General features: G+C 36.2%; 2 protein-coding genes across 6 annotated transcripts in view; both read right to left on the minus strand.

The window, feature by feature from the left end:
* The window catches only part of LOC131969160 (CD276 antigen homolog), a 35,371-nt gene extending 32,685 nt beyond the window's left edge, over positions 1-2,686 (minus strand). For all 5 annotated transcript variants that reach the window (XM_059330333.1, XM_059330336.1, XM_059330334.1 and 2 more), the window contains exon 1: positions 2,539-2,686. In XM_059330333.1, the coding sequence (XP_059186316.1) occupies positions 2,539-2,608 (70 nt within the window). In that variant the 5' untranslated portion in view covers positions 2,609-2,686. The remainder of the gene's footprint in view (positions 1-2,538) is intronic.
* A 3,118-nt stretch (positions 2,687-5,804) lies between these two features.
* LOC131968135 (protein mono-ADP-ribosyltransferase PARP14-like) overlaps positions 5,805-16,881 on the minus strand; it is an 18,456-nt gene continuing 7,379 nt past the window's right edge. Inside the window, exons 6-17 of the mRNA XM_059328878.1 lie at positions 16,187-16,881; positions 15,775-16,005; positions 15,364-15,582; positions 14,903-14,981; positions 14,467-14,613; positions 13,960-14,022; positions 13,574-13,750; positions 13,215-13,433; positions 12,498-13,112; positions 11,213-11,343; positions 10,057-10,231; positions 5,805-9,467 (exon numbers count right to left, since the gene is read on the minus strand). The exon at positions 16,187-16,881 is cut by the window's right edge and continues 1,563 nt beyond it. Coding sequence (XP_059184861.1) covers positions 9,154-9,467; positions 10,057-10,231; positions 11,213-11,343; positions 12,498-13,112; positions 13,215-13,433; positions 13,574-13,750; positions 13,960-14,022; positions 14,467-14,613; positions 14,903-14,981; positions 15,364-15,582; positions 15,775-16,005; positions 16,187-16,881 — 3,065 coding nt within the window. The 3' untranslated portion in view covers positions 5,805-9,153. The remainder of the gene's footprint in view (positions 9,468-10,056; positions 10,232-11,212; positions 11,344-12,497; positions 13,113-13,214; positions 13,434-13,573; positions 13,751-13,959; positions 14,023-14,466; positions 14,614-14,902; positions 14,982-15,363; positions 15,583-15,774; positions 16,006-16,186) is intronic.

Below are 16,881 nucleotides of genomic sequence, written 5' to 3' on the forward strand. Positions count from 1 at the left end.
GAAAAAAATTCATGATATACATTTATGTCCTATTTAATCATAATTTGTTTAGTAAGAATAATTATACTTATCAGCTCTATCAACTTTATTTTAGTTAATCACACATTAATCATCAATTATTTATGACTTATTTATGTCTACATTTATTTATACATTTTAACTGGGTCTGCTTACTGTTCTCTTTACTAAGAAACAGCGTCCCCAAAATCCCGCTTGTGGCCGTAAATATATGACATCTCTATATTTGTATTTAGGACTGAGCTTACTAATATTATTGTGATGTAACTTTTTCCTGTTGAAGATGTTTTACTGCCGCTCTGGAACCGCTCATCTATTGGTTGGTGATTGTGTTTCGTCACTGAGACTTGAGATAATATCAAACACGTTGATATGATCCAAACCAAGACTAGTTAAAGACTGATATGAAACAGATTACTACCTTAAACTGAACCATGGAGATGACGGAGCGCCATGACTCCAGTAAAACTCCTAGATTTACTAAAGACTTTCAGTTTTTAGTCTGGGACTGGGGACATCGTTTTGGTGTAAGCCCAGCATTACTGGATCAACATTTTGAACCAAAAAGAAACAAAGAGTGTGTTTAGTGTAACAATTTTGGTCATTTTGTGTCTTTTTTGGTCACTTTGTGTCTTTTTTTTGTCATTTTTGTGTCTTTTTTTGTCATTTTGTGTCTTTTTTTGGTCATTTTGTGTTTTTTTAGTCATTTTGTGTATTTTTTTTGGGTCATTTTGTGTCTTTTTTGGTCATTTTGTGTCTTTTTTAGTCCTTTAGTCCAACATAAAATGTGATCTTGAATCTTTTTTTACTTTCAAAACACTATCATGCTCAATAAAGAATTTTAAATGTGTCAAATGTGACCAAAGGTGTCAAATCTACCATATAAGAGGGTTCCATCCAGTTCTATCATTTGATACTAAATCTATTTGAGCTTGTCTCCAGTTTTACTTGGTATATCATCATCAAACTGAAACTGGCCTCATGGAGTTTACAGCCAGAACTTTAGAGGTAAATGTACAGTAGGGCTCCACGCTGCTTTGTTTTCTAGTCTGATGGAGGCAACAAGTCTGGATTATTTGGAGCTTTAGAGACTCCACAGGGTGAACGGTGGGACAGACATACTGAAGTTTGTTGGAAGAACTAGAACCTTTCTATATATCTTTTTTGCTTGTGCACGTTGCTCCAAAAATATTTTGCATTACCCTCCAGAATACATATTTTAAAAAATGTATTAATGTATACATTTACATTTTTTTTATCCTTTATATTTCTGGGGACGTTTGTTTTTTTTGTGTATGTCTTATTGTCCTCTTTTCACCACCACTGTGATGACAGCTGGTCCTGGAAGATAAAAAATATGAAGTCTGTTGTGATATTTAAATATAAACTTATGATTTGACAAGAAACGTTTCTTGCGTGTCTTGCGGGTTGCCCTCACAAAATATTGCATCACCCTCCAAAATACATATTTAGACTTTAAAAAATAAAAAAATAAAAAACTTTTTATTTTGTATATTTATATTGTATTTTTCAATATCTTATTTTCCTCTTTTCATGACCACTGGTCCTGGAAGATAAAAATATAAATAAATTGGAATATTTAAGTTGAGACATATGAAATTGGTTGTTCATAAAACTTATGATTTGACAAGAAACACTTGTTGTCTTTTGTCTGTCTCTGTCCCAAATATATATTTTTACATTTACATTTTTTTTATCCTGAGAGTGTATCCACTATTATTATTATTATTATTATTATTATTAATTTATCTTTTTTTGTCTTATTTTTTCACACAACAGTCTTTTAGCACAGGCTCAGGCTCATCCCACTTTCTCTGGTTATAGATATGACAAACATCAGTATATTATATTATTAATTATAATTATTGATGCATTAATATGTTCATCACTTTAATGTAGCAGCTGGTGAAACAGGTGTCTATATAATCGGCTACCTATATATCTTTGTTGACTTAGATTTAATATCAGTGATCAATATGAGAGATGATTGATCAGATGTGATCAGCTTCGACTTGAAGCGTTGCTCGGAAACAGCGTCTCATTTCTCTGCAGGATGGAGACCATAGATATATATAGAAAGACTTTCTCATAGATGTCTATGGTGGAGAAATTATGAGATCAGGATCTCGTAATTACGAGAAAAGATCTCGTAATTATGAGATAAGGTGTCTATTTTTTTTTTTTTATCCAGTGAATGCAATGCGCCTCCGTAGTACAGAATGTACGGAGTACATTTCTCTGCAGGATGGAGACCATAGATATATATAGAAAGACTTTCTCATAGGTGTCTATGGTGGAGACGCCCCGCTAAATGCTGCGCAGCTCTCTGATGACTGTAATGGATCAGAAGGAGGCTGTAATTAAAGCTGATCAGCACATATCGATCCCTGATCATTAGTAGACATAGATTACACAGGACTGGTTCCAAACGGAGCTAAATGCTGAAGAGAAACTTCATTCAAAGATAAAACACTTGAGTGTAAATATTAATGTTCTCACCGTTTTCATCAGCAGACGTTTTTCCACAGAGAGTCAGGAGACAGAGACACAGGACAGAAATCAGCTTCATGCTGGTTCAAGAGTCACCATCAAACATCACACAACCGTTTTTACTCCAACGGACATTTAACGGCTGCTTCCGGTGACACCTTCACAATAAAACACCCGCTTACACAACATTTTAAAGTGGAAGTCATATTTACTACCATTTACTTTGTTTAAAATAATAATACTGTGAAAATCACACAACTGTTCCCTTCACTTTGTTCATGACTGTTTACAATTTTTCATCAACAACAAATAAAACTACATTTTCCTCACTTGACTTTTCTCAACCCTTTGGAGTTTGGGGCTATTTTATCGGTTTTGGACTTCTTTACCATGATGTTCATTTTGACTTACTGGATCAGCATTTTGAACACATAAAACACACAAAAAAATGACAAAAAACACACAGAAAACACACAAAAAACACACATAAAACACACAAAAAAATGACAAAAAACACACATAAAACACACAAAAAATGACAAAAAAAACACATAAAACACACAAAAAATGACAAAAAAAACACATAAAACACACAAAAAATGACAAAAAACACACATTAACATAAAAAATGCTAAATGCACACTGCAAAGTATGAAAAATCTCTGCAAAAAAGTAAAATAATGTTACTACACTTGGCCGAGGTGTTTTTTTTGTTTTTTTTACTTTTGCTGAAAAAGGGTTAATGCAGTAAATTGGACATGGAAACTTCTGAAAAAGTCAAAACTTTAGAGAAAGCTGACAGCAGGGCTCCAGGGGCGTGTCTTGGATTTTCTTCTTGGGAGGAACAGACTGTGGATGGGTGGCACACTGATATTACACTTTAAATGTCCCACAGTCTGAAACATAATAAACAGTAGGCTGAGGTACGTCTATAACTATTTTTATTTTCCCAAATAATGCACAGAACAGTGTTTATAAACCGCATCTGACTGCGCAAAATGTTTTGTTTGTTTAATGGGTTGATCTTTGCTCCTGAGGACTATACTGGTGTATATATAATATAGTTATATAGTATAGTATATAATAATATAGTAATAGTATAAGTTTCAGCAAGATAAAAGCTTGTGTTTCATAGGTATCTACGCCTCTTTGTTACCTTAATGAGACAGAAACAACCAGTTGAGTTTAGTTATGAGCAACTTTATTGCCACTCTCACATTACATATAACAGTTAGAGGCAGTTTGTGTACATTATTGACAAACAGGATTATGACAGCTGAATGAGCCTGTTTTGGTGTTTGTAACTGTTGGAGGCTACTCTGCGTTGTGTAAATTGACGCTCAGACCAGATTTCCTGTTAGAGGCGACCTCCGTTTATTCTGACAGATACAATAAACAAAACGATCCCCAGTCAGTCCTTTCCTCAACTTCAATCTCCTGCGCAAATGTACAAAAGTATATTACAGAACATTTAAGCTTAACGGTCAATTTAAGATTAACGGACATACACAGGAAAAAAATGCAGCTAATAGGGAAAAAAAGGGGAGCGGTACGCACGAGGACCCAATATATATACAGTAGAAGGACACACAAAAATGACGTGGATTACAGGAGATTAATGAAACAAAAACACAAGCAGACTAAAGAGGATAACATGTCAGGTAAGAACTATATATACAGATTTGGGGAAATTATAATGCAAGAAATCAAAACTAAATATTAACTATCCTATTTGCAATATTTCTGTACAATTAGCCTTGTTACATGTTGATGGGCAAAGCGGTCAACCAATACAAAGCAACAGGTAGAATCATGATGTAGTGAGGACTCCACCATGAGGAGAGCTTCAACCATGAACTGTTGAAGGCTTCTTTCTATCCTTGGACAGTCTGTAGATAAACCCTCAGGAGAGGCTGAGCTGCTCCATCTGCTGGACACCACGATGTGTCTTGGAAAGAACGGGAACAAGAAATACATTTTAGACTACGGATAAAACAGGACTTTTATAATAAACAATGTAGAATTCAGTGTTACTGAATTCAGAAACAATCCTGGGAACAAAAGCTGGCTCCTGTTTGACTAATGCACTAGCCTTGATCATCATTGATACATTATTTGTAGAGGCTTTGTGAAATCTTAACTATATATATATATATATATATATACACTACCGGTCAAAAGTTTTAGAACACCCCAATTTTTCCAGTTTTTTATTGAAATTCAAGCAGTTCAAGTCAAATGAACAGCTTGAAAGGGTACAAAGGTAAGTGGTGAACTGCCAGAGGTAAATAAAAAAAGGTAAGCTTAACCAAAACTGAAAAATAATGTACATTTCAGAATTATACAAGTAGGCCTTTTTCAGGGAACAAGAAATGGGTTAACAACTTAACTCTATGGAGTCTTGGGCTATTTTGTCCATTTTTGAATTCTTTTCATGTCTTTTTTTGTCATTTTGTGTCTTTTTTTTTGTCATTTTGTGTCTTTTTTTGTCATTTTGTGTCTTTTTTTTGTCATTTTGTGTCTTTTTTTGGTCATTTTGTGTCTTTTTTTAGTCCTTTAGTTCAACATAAAATGTGATTTTGAATCTTTTTTTTTTATTTTCAAAACACTATCATGCTCAATAAAGAATTTTAAATGTGCACTAATTTCCGAGTACACTGAGACATTAAACTGCATCATTTTCAATTAAATTCTGGAAAAGTTGGTGTGTTCTAAAACTTTTGACCAGTAGTGTATATATGTATATATATATATATATATATATATATATATGTACAGTCATTAAAAAAATATTAGACCATGGTTTACTTCAATTTCTCATTCATTACCACTAAAGGTACATTTGTTTGGACAAATATAATTATAACAACAAAAATAGCTCATAAGAGTTTAATTTAAGAGCTGATATCTAGACATCCTCCTTGTTTTTCTAGGTAATAACCAAAATCATTATCAAGAAAACTGTAGAAAATGTCTAGATATCAGCTCTTAAATTAAACTCTTATGAGCTATTTTTCTTATCATTATATTTGTCCAAACAAATGTACCTTTAGTTGTACCAGGCATGAAAAAAATGAACAAGAAAATGAAGAAAACAAGGGTGGTCTAATAATTTTCCCTAGACTGTTTATATATACATACATAGACAAATAGATAGACAAAAGCTGGACACAAATATAGAGATAGAGTTATTACATTAAAAGTAAAGAAAACAAACGACATATCAATGTGCTTGTATTAATTTTTATTTGTCAAGGCTTGTGAACTATAGCAGTTAACTTTCATTTTTCATTTCAAAACCAAAAGTGACCTGAGTTACACAGGCGAGCTTTAATAACCCATGCATGGTTATAGCAGGTACTTTCCATCAGCCTTCCACATACCACAGACGGGGGAACAATGTAAAGTGAAATTAAACAGTGCATAAAATATAAAATTGTTTTGACAACATTCTTATTTTTTCATTACCTGATGTCTTCTTGCATAATTATTCTGTAGAATGGCAGAGATATATTCAAGGCACTATATGGATCTGACTACTAATACCATAACTAACACCTATGATAATTACAGTTTGATTGGAAACCGAAAATTAATGTTATTGTGACATATTATTACACAAAAAAGTGACTGAAATAAAAATAAAAACAGGAGTTTTTTTAAAAACGATAACTAACTGAAACTGTATTGTGTGGTTACAAAACAAACTTAAACTAACTAAAGTTATAGCGAAAATGTCCTTCGTTTTCGTCTTTGTCAACTTTTTTCATTCATAATTCAGTGTTTCTATTTCAACATGCAGGAACACATGGTGAATATGTTTACTGAGACTGGGATGTTTACACTCCAACCCAAATACAAAACACCCAGAACTGTAAGAGTTAATAACCTTATTGGGGCTGAGATGATAAACCAAAGGAAATAAAGGCACATACCCATTACTAAAAAACTAAAACTAACACTAAAACTAATAAAAACTAAACTAAAACTAAAGCATTTCCTAAAAATAAAAACTAAACTAAAACTAGCAAACTCACTCTAAAAACTAACTAAAACTAACTGAATTTGAAAACGAAAATTCACAACGAAATTAAAACTAAAACTAATGAAAAATCCAAAACTATTATGACCTTGCCCCATACCATCGGGCCCCGCCCCTGCCTGTAAAACAAATATCTTTTTTTTTTTTACTTTTTTTTTTTTTACCGTAACATATAGGGCCAAAATGTACTGTACACAAATTATATGTTTTTTTCAGTGGTAGTATTAAACGATGGCAACTTCTTGAGTCACAGTTCAAAGTGACAGGGCAACCAACGCTTTCGTTACCCAGATGTGATGAAAGCACTTACTAAAATATGTCTGCTATCCAAAAAGCCAGATGAGCGTGCTGAGGCCGAGGGACTCAAACATAACACGGAAAATTTTGAATTTGTCCTTCAAACAGTGATACAGGGTAAATATCCTGGAAACTATTAACATTATTTCACAAAGTCTCCAAAAACAAAACATTGATATTTTGCAGACAAGCAAATATCCAGCGAGTGCATCTGAGACCCTTGTGTCACTCAGAGGGGAGTTTCAAAGCCTTTAAGAATAGTGATGTGCGGATCGACACTGAAATATCGATACTTCCGATACCAGATCTGTATGCTCTAAAATCGATTCTCAAATGAAAATATCGATACTTTTGATACTTCAGTCATTTGTGGTAATGTATATCATTAAGAGGAATACGGTGGAAAGTAACTAAACTATTCAGATCTTGTCTAAATGACACGCTGCTGGTAGGAACTACTTTTTCTTCCGCCTGGGTAAGAGCCTTAATACGTAAGCGCAGTGACACGCTGCTGCTCACTCTTCTCTCTCTCAGTGTGTGTGTGTGTGTGTGTGTAATTCAGTGGCGGAGCGGAAAAGAAGCTATATTGTGAATGAGTCCGTATAGCTAATAGCTAAATAAGTGACTCTGATGTCTTGTATTCTTAAGCCATTTGAAATACACTCTTTTTAGATTTACCAGGCACATTAGGTGTATTTGCACAAAGTATTGGTATCGGATCGGTATCGCCGATACCAGCCTGAATTTTACTCAGTATCGGATCGGAAAGGAAATCGGTGGTATCGAACATCACTATTAAAGAAACAATGTGCGCAAAATCTTGCCCAGTCATGGGGTATTCCGCCTTCATTTCCAAAAAAACGCGCAAGGCGCACCAAAAGACACTTTGGTGAGTTATGCGAGGATGAAAGGCTATCGAAGCAGAGCAGCACTTCAAAGTGTCAGTATGTTTCGCAGCTCGAGACATTGCCATTGCGCAGGTGACACACAGGTTTCAGGGCATGCAAGGGGTGGCACGGAGGTTTGGGTTGTTTTTACGCCCACAGGAACTTTTGTCAAAATCCAGTGATGAACTGTATAAATCAGCAAGTGCTTTAGCAGACCAATACAAAGATGACTTGTCTGCGGATTTTCCAGACCAAGTGCTTTCATTTAGAACCGCATTCATGTCCACCATAAAAGAAGTCGAGCGTGGCACACACTCTGTTCATAAAGCACCACTCCATATTAGCAAGTGTGCCTGATGTTGCCACGGCTATTAAACTGTTTCTCACTCTACCTGTAACTGTCACAAGCGCCGAAAGATCATTCTCAAAAGTTAAATTATTTAAGACTTACTGAGAAGCACCAAGGCACAAGAGAGACTGTCGGGGCTGGCCGTACTGAGTATCGAAAATAAACGTGCGCGCAGTCTGGACTTGAAGAGGGTGGAATGGGAATTTGCTCATCAATACGCCAAAAGAGCAAGGCATGTATACTCGCCTGCAAGCCTGTAAGGAAACATGTATTTGTGTTGCTTAGATTAACATATGCAATTTTTATTTTGTATTGCTCCGTTATGAAATGTTTTGTTTGAAAGAATAAATTGGTTATTAAAAAAACAAACAAACATACACTACCGGTCAAAAGTTTTAGAACACCCCAATTTTTCCAGTTTTTTATTGAAATTCAAGCAGTTCAAGTCAAATGAACAGCTTGAAAGGGTCCAAAGGTAAGTGGTGAACTGCCAGAGGTAAATAAAAAAAGGTAAGCTTAACCAAAACTGGAAAATAATGTACATTTCAGAATTATACAAGTAGGCCTTTTTCAGGGAACAAGAAATGGGTTAACAACTTAACTCTATGGAGTCTTGGGCTATTTTGTCCATTTTTGAATTCTTTTCATGTCTTTGTGAGTCATTTTGTGTCTTTCTTGGTCATTTTGTGTCTTTTTTTAGTCATTTTGTGTCTTTTGGTGTCTTTTTTTGTCTTTTTGTGTCTTTTTCTGGTCATTTTGTGTCTTTTTTTAGTCCTTTAGTCCAACATAAAATGTGATTTTGAATATTTTTTTTAACTTTCAAAACACTATCATGCTCAATAAAGAATGTTGCAAATGTGCATTAATTTCAGAGTACACTGAGACATTAAACTGCATCATTTTCAATTAAATTCTGGAAAAGTTGGTGTGTTCTAAAACTTTTGACCGGTAGTGTATATTTATAGGGGGCCCCCGCACGTTTGCGTTACGTTACTGCAAGGCAGTGTCACATGTAAGGCATTTGTTTGTCTTTTCTCCCTGTTACCTGCTCACTTGAATGTGATCAGATATTCAGGATAAGCCTGGCTGTCGTGGAAGACAATGAACCTGCTGGGAGTGGTCTGATCGTCCACAACGCTGTCGTACTTGTCGACGGATGCGGTGCCCTTGGCCGGCGGTGTGATCATGTCGGATTGTTCAACGGTGAAATCTCCCGTCAGCACTCGACACACGTACATGCACTTCTCCCCATTTGGATCGGGTCTGGAGCAGGTGTCTTCGGCGGAGTCTTTAGCGTTGACAGAAAAGTATGTGCCCTTGCACGTAATTTTTTTGCTTGCTGTTGCTACATGCTGCACAGTATCTGAAAATATAGAAAGATATGAAGTTAATCTGTGTAAAACAAAGTACTTTTGTTTTTCAAGTAGTGAAATGTTCAGAAATAACTGAATAACAACTGTAGTGTTCTGAACATCCATTAAAACTAAACTTTGACGGTAGTTTCTATAAAAATGTAGGTTTATTTTACTGCACTGTAAACTCGTTTTTATGCTTTTTTATGTCTATTGTCTATGTACAAAAACACTTTCTGCTGCTACACTTCAGTGCAGTGTTATATATTTTATATTTATACTTTATCTATGACATTCCAGAGTACAATCACTGTGAGCCAATGCATTGGGATTTCGTTCAATGTGCATATTTGTATGTATAACTGAATGACAATAAAGTCTGTCTAAGTCTTTAGTGATAATTTTGAATATTAATGAAATCATATACTTCTAAAACAACTGGGGTACAGTATTACCAAAATGTCAAAATATGTGATGTAATTGTAGTGTAAAAACTACAAATCAGCATTATAAGGAATGGTATGTGTCACATTGGACTTGTCTTCAGGTTTTCAAAACAGATTAAGAAAATATCCGTCGCATATTTCTGACATGACTCACCATTCTTTCCTGCGAAACTCCTGTTGAAGCCGTGTTGGTTGATGTCAGCCACTGTGTCATGGGCGGTGCCGTGAAAGAGGCGTCTCTCATTGTTCTGATGATTGTTTCTTTGTTCCATGCCATGCCTCATGATCTGCAGGCTCCTCCACAGGACTGGGTTCTGGATCCTCTCGATCTAACAGGAGGGAGAAGTACATTATTGAGTGTCTTATTTTATGCCTATTACATTGAAGGCTTTTTCATTATCATAGATTTTTTTGGGCATACCTGTTATGCAGTGATATTTTATAAACGTTTGACACATTTTAAAGAAAATATGAGTAAGTAATTCAAATGGAGAGAACTGTTGTTGGAAATTACCCCTTTAACCCTCTAAGGTACGCATTATGATGCCAGTTAGGAAAAAAAGTTTGGAATGTCTTTTTGTCTTAAAATAGACAGCATAAACATAATCTGAAGAAATGTTATATATATATTTTTTGGAAGTTTTTGGGGTTTGTTGCCCGTCGGCAGCATTGGACCATACCGGTGCACAAGTGAAAAAGAACATTTTTAAAATGAACTTTAAGATCACTTATTTAATAAACATGTGTAAAGGATTCAGTAGCTTCAACAGGGTACAATATAAAACATTTTAAATTTAAAAAAGATTATAAAAGGAACTTTTTTAACCGGTTTCTTGTCTGAATTTTGCCTGTAGGCAACATTGTACCATTAAACCAACGACCCATTGAAATGAATGTCTTGAACAGTCTAAGTGTATGAAACTATCAAAAATGAAGGATTATTCACATATTAGTAGAATTATACTTTTTTCATATGGAAAAGGGCCAGAAAATGATATTTTGAGTGATTTTTTGTGGTGCAAAATGGCAAAGCTGTTTCCTTTAGAAAAGTCTGCAAAAAAGTGTTTCAATATGGCCTCCTGGAGGTCATGTGACAAATTAAAGCATTGCTATTGGTTCCCTATACTCTTCCCTCTATTTTAAAGTGTTGCATGTCTCAAAAACACGCATTGTAGAAATTTGACAGGCCAATAATGGGTATATTGCCTGACATTTTATTTGCAAAAATGGATATGAGGACAGATGATGGAGATGTACCACATAAAACGTCATTAATTCATTACATACAGTGAATTTTAAATGTTATCTACCTTGATCGGGGTTTGTGGGCATGTGGCCTGGAACAGGGTCAGGATTTCATTGTACTCTGGTGTCTCAGCCTCAAGCGTGACAGCGTGACTCGTGGTGTTGGCTGGCATTGCTTCCCAGTGCTCAGGTAGGCCTTCATTTAGGGGCAAATCAAACAATTCCATTTTTGTTCATCCTGGCATAAACAATTTATTTGCATGTTTGTTTTTTTTTGCAAATTTGACAACCATTTAACAATATATAGTCATGGAAAAAAATATTAGACCACCCTAACTAAGGGTACATTTGTTTGGACAAATATAATAATAAAAACAAAAGTAGCTCACAAGAGTTTAATCTAAGAGCTGATATCTAGCCTCATTTTGAGAATGATTTTGGTTATTATCAAGAAAACCATAGAAAATGTCTAGATATCAGCTCTTAAATTAAACTGTTATGAGCTATTTCTGTTGTTGTTATCATTATATTTGTCCAAACAAATGTACCTTTAGTTGTACCAGACATTTAAATGAACAAGATATTAAAGAGAATAAGGGTGGTCTAATATTTTTTTCCATGGCTGTATAACAATATATACAGCACTTCCTAGTATTATATTATGCATCATATTCTGGCTTCATAATGGAGATATCGATCATCTTTTTCCTGCATTAATATAGATGTTAGACAGGACAGAAAAGCAGGGTTGCAACCAAGGTTATAATAGTTTTGGATTTTTCATTAGTTTTAGTTTTAATTTCGTTGTGAATTTTCGTTTTCAAATTCAGTTAGTTTTAGTTAGTTTTTACAGTGAGTTTGCTAGTTTTAGTTTAGTTTTTATTTTTAGAAAATGCTTAGTTTTAGTTTAGTTTTTATTAGTTTTAGTGTTAGTTTTAGTTTTTTTGTAATGGGTATGTGCCTTCATTTCCTTTGGTTTATCATCTCAGCCCCAATAAGGTTATTAACTCTTACAGTTATGGTTGTTTTGTATTTTGGTTGGAGTGTAAACATCCCAGTCTCAGTAAACATATTTAATAATGTGTTCCTACATGTTGAAATAGAAACACTGAATTATGTATAAAAAAAGTTGACAAAGACGAACACGAAGGACATTTTCACTATAATTTTAGTTAATTTTAGTTAGTTTTGTAACCACACAATACAGTTTCAGTTAGTTATCGTTATTAAAAAAACTCTTGTTTTTATTTTTATTTCAGTTAACAAAAATGTTTGTTCAATTTTAGTTTTTGTTATTTTGTTAGTTTTCGTTGACTATAATAACCTTGGTTGTAACCTTAGAATAGTTACCTTTGAGTTTGACAATGCGCCTGATCTGCAGGGTGCGTTCCTGGATGTCAGTGGCAGGTCCCTCTGGCATGGTGACTGTGTAGTCTTGACCCTGGACTGTAACTTTTACTTTTGTTAGTTTCTTTTCCAAGGCTTGCTCGAGCTTGAAGTTGGTCATTGAATCAAAATTTTGGAACTGAAGCCCCTGCTGCTGGTACTGCCAGGCCACCACTGCGCCCGCCAGCTCCACGTTCTTCTGCAGCTCCTCACTTTCTCTCGCCAACTTCAGCATCTCACGGACATCATGGCTGGCTCTCAACACGTCCTTGCAGATGCCCTTGATGGTGACTGTGGCTTGGCCATTCTTGCTCTCAATCCTTATTGCTACGCTCATTGTCTTCTGGGTGTCAAGAATGCGCTGGTGGTCTGCATCTGAGAACCTAAGGATGGAGTCATCTTTGATGCAGATGCTGTGTTGCTCTTTGGATATCAGGTCGTTGATCCATTGCTTGGCTGAGGCTACTCTGTCCTGGGACTCACCGCAGATGTGGAAAGAAGCAGGGCTCACTTTCTGAGCCTCAATTACAAAATCCCCTTCTTTCTGTGGCTTGTCACTACTTCCACTAACAAAAAATGCTGAAAGAACAAATTCCAAGATCGACATTAGCATTTTACTTTTAAAAGTCATTATGGGTGAAAGAATATGAAAACCAAAATGATCCTTTTCACTGTACTTACATTTTAGTGTGGAGCCGATATTTCTCCAGAAGCCTCCTTTATCTTTTGCTTCAGTTGCTTCTCTTTGGTGCATACTGTTGTAGAATTCTTTAAGCATGGGTGGCTGGAAAATAACTATCCGAATTGTCTTCAGGGTCGTGGAAGGGGATTGGCTCAACACATCAACCACTGCATCCAACATGGCGTCTGCCACTTGCCTTGCCTGTACATTACCTTGACCTAAAATGGTACAGCATTCAATTACAGACCATTACTAATGACTTCGTACAAGTGTGTAGCAGTGCTGGAATGCAATCTCTTAAAAAAAGACTCCACAACTTTACAAATGATAAACACCACATACTGCTAATAAATCTCACCTGTGCCGATGGCAGGAAATGAGACAGAAGTGTCTGAGTTTGTCACACACATTTGGAGTGCCTCCTTCACAACCCTGTGGATTTTTACTGGGTCCGTCTGTCCAGCAAGGTGAAGGATCTTCTTACACTTGAGATTGCCTGGCTGGGTTGTTATCATACCGGGATTGGGCAGGGCACCTAAAGATGTAGACAGTAAACTTGAATGCCTTTTGAACCTTGAAAACCATGTGTGTGTGTGTGTGTGTGTGTGTGTGTGTGTCATGCATCCTTACAGTTGACCTGAATTCGCTTAATAATTGATTTTGTATCCATGTGGTCATTACACTGCCAAGCACAAGATCGTTGTGCTGTGCTGAGTTTAAACACTTGTGTAAATGTTTCCTTACCAAGTTTTTGACATTCTGCTTCAACAGCCTGACCTGCTGCATCCAGAATAGCCTTAGATACTCCTAGAGGAGAAAGAGATAAAAGCATCCATATTTATCAATATATAAATATAAAAAGGAGGACATGGTTCCATTTGGGATTCGTGTGTGAAATATGTTGCCTTGCAGGGCATAGCACATGAAAGGTATTTACATATTCATGAAAGGTATTTACATATGCATTAAAGGTATTTACATATTTCATACATATTCCCGCTCCCCTCTCCTCATGTTATGCTATATCTCTTTTTTTGGATGTGAGAGGACGCTGGTGCTGTTTTTTTCGCGGCTTCTCCATCCGAAGTTTGTTGTATGTATGTTTATGTATATGTATATGTCCACCCCTATTGCCTGTTAAGCGTCTTTGAGTGTCTAGAAAGCGCTATATACATTAAATGTATTATCAATACTATTATTATTATTATTATCAATAAATGTAAAATAGTCCCATTTCTGGCTATCCTTTACCTGACTTCAGAGAGAAATTTTCATTGGAGGAGTTGACGATGACATCACTGGTCTCCTTGGTTATGTCTCCCGTGACAACCTGTACAGCCACATTTCCCATTTTGGTCTCATGCACTCCTGAGCCTGAGACAATTTTAGAGAAGGGACCTTGAAGGAGTAGATACAAATAAAGAAATAAAGCCCATTCAGCAAAGATGTTTATTACAAGACCAAAACTATTCTGTATTGTTAAAATTACAAATAGGAACATTTAAGAAAATTGTAGAATGTAACTGAACAATTACACATACATTTGAAATGTTTATATTAGGTGTTCAAATTGATTCACTCCATAATGATATGCTTACTTAGTGAACTGTTGTTTAAATCCTTACCTATTTCTATAATACTGGATTATATATTAAAATTAAAAAAATGTTGGAACAATGTTGCCTACCTGGAGATTGTTGCGGACTTGTGGGCTCTGGAACAAATGAGGCATTGGGGAACTTCTTTGCAAATTCATCACTAAAAACCTGGAGACAGAATCACAGAGGCAGCTGGTAATGAGACACAGACGGCAGACTGAGAAGTTACTAGCTAACCAGCCAGTCATCCGTCTTCAAACTAGTGAGTACGACACACTTTAGCCCTCCATTTATGTGTGTGCAACCATAACAATTAACATCAATTTTAACATTCTTTTGAACTAGTCAAATGACAAAAAACACTTCAATGTCCGTTCTACTCTAATTCCATTTCTTTGATTCTGACAAATAGCTGCCCAGAGTGTTTACTGCACTCCCCCTCAAACAGGACTAAAATCTTAAAGATCATCATTTTAAATACATCTCATTGTTAAATTTTAGTTCTGCTGTTGGGGCATGAAGTACTACAAAGCTTGATTTCTTTCCTTACCTGGATAGTCTGTGCATCTTTCGGGTAAAGGATGATCACAACCTTCTTCAGGAGCTCAGGTTCTTTCTTGCTAAATGCTATGATTTCATCAAACATCAATGAGGCTACAAGGTCTTTTGGGAAAGCCAGGTTTCCTGTGCCGATGGCGGGGAAGGATATGGAGGTCAGACCACTGTCCTCTGCCTTGTTTAAGCAATCCTTGAAAATGCCACCCAAGATCTAGAAGGCAAAGCAAAAATGTTCTCAATATCTAAATCAGTCATAAAATGTTTCTAATCATATACTGAGAAAGGTACGAGGGGGAAAGAGTGCAGATTTGATGTATATAGTATTCCTCAGGTCTCAGAGGAAAGAGAAATTTGGAATCACAAGAGTCATATAGCTCATGATGTACATGATGTAACACTTTACCTTTTCGGCAGTGCCTTGTCCATTGTCCCAGTGAGGTGAAACAGCATGAAACACTTGTTTGCTCTTGAGCTTGCAGCCTTCAGTCACAATGATGTCACCAATATTTCCACTAGCATTGTTTGCATTTACCAACTGCTGAAGTTTGGCTCCGGCCGCACTGAAGATGGCAGTTGAAACCGCTCCTTTGTTCAGCTCAAGATCTTCAGACACAGTATTTACGGTCACCTCCGTCTACGAATGTGTTAACACAGTTTTATCAGTTTCATAAAATTCAGGTTCACACTACATTGATTTTTAAAATAGTATCAGTATGAGTATCAGTGCTGTAAAAATCAGCCATAAAATAGTTGTGGAACAATGTCGAGCACTACATTCAACTATGGGGATAACTGTATTACTGAATTGAACTTACCTTGGCGTTCTCAATGTTTCCTTTTGTGAGAGTGATGTCCAAGCCCTCTGTGGTCTGCACTTGACCCAAGCAATTTTGGTTAGACCCAGCATCCCCAGTATGTTTCACAGGGAGAGCCTTGGCGGTTTTGGTTTCTTGAGAAAGACTGACACCTTGATTTCCAAACTTCTCTCTGACAGCTGTCTCCATAGCCTGAACAGTGATGTCGTCATTGTTCACTAAATGGATCCTCTTCAAGGTGTTGTCATCATACTTTTCATCACAGTGATCCTTGATTGCTTTGACAATGGTGATTGCACACAAAGGAAGAGGAAAGCCTAGGTTTCTGCTGATGGCGGGCAGAGCTACAGAGATGCAGTTGTTCTCTTCAGCAAGTTCTAAGCTTCTTCTGACGGCTCTTTTCAACTTTGCTAGGGACTTCTGTGGTTTCGCTGCTTCAAAACTGGGTCCCACTGCGTGGATGACTTTTTTGCAGCAAAGGTTCCCCCCAGCACCAGTTATAACACACTCCCCTGGCTGGAGTTTGCCTTTCGAGTTAATTATTCTGTCACATTCATCCTGCAGCTGAGGGCCAGCAGCATTAAGAAGTGCTGCTGAAAGACCTCCATTACGTTTCAGGTCCGGATTAGAAGCATTGACAACTGCATGCACTGGGTAGCTGCACATATCTGCCTTGCAAACAGCTATCTCCACAC

Source organism: Centropristis striata, chromosome 3 (assembly GCF_030273125.1).
Source record: "Centropristis striata isolate RG_2023a ecotype Rhode Island chromosome 3, C.striata_1.0, whole genome shotgun sequence".
NCBI classification, from domain to species: domain Eukaryota; kingdom Metazoa; phylum Chordata; class Actinopteri; order Perciformes; family Serranidae; genus Centropristis; species Centropristis striata.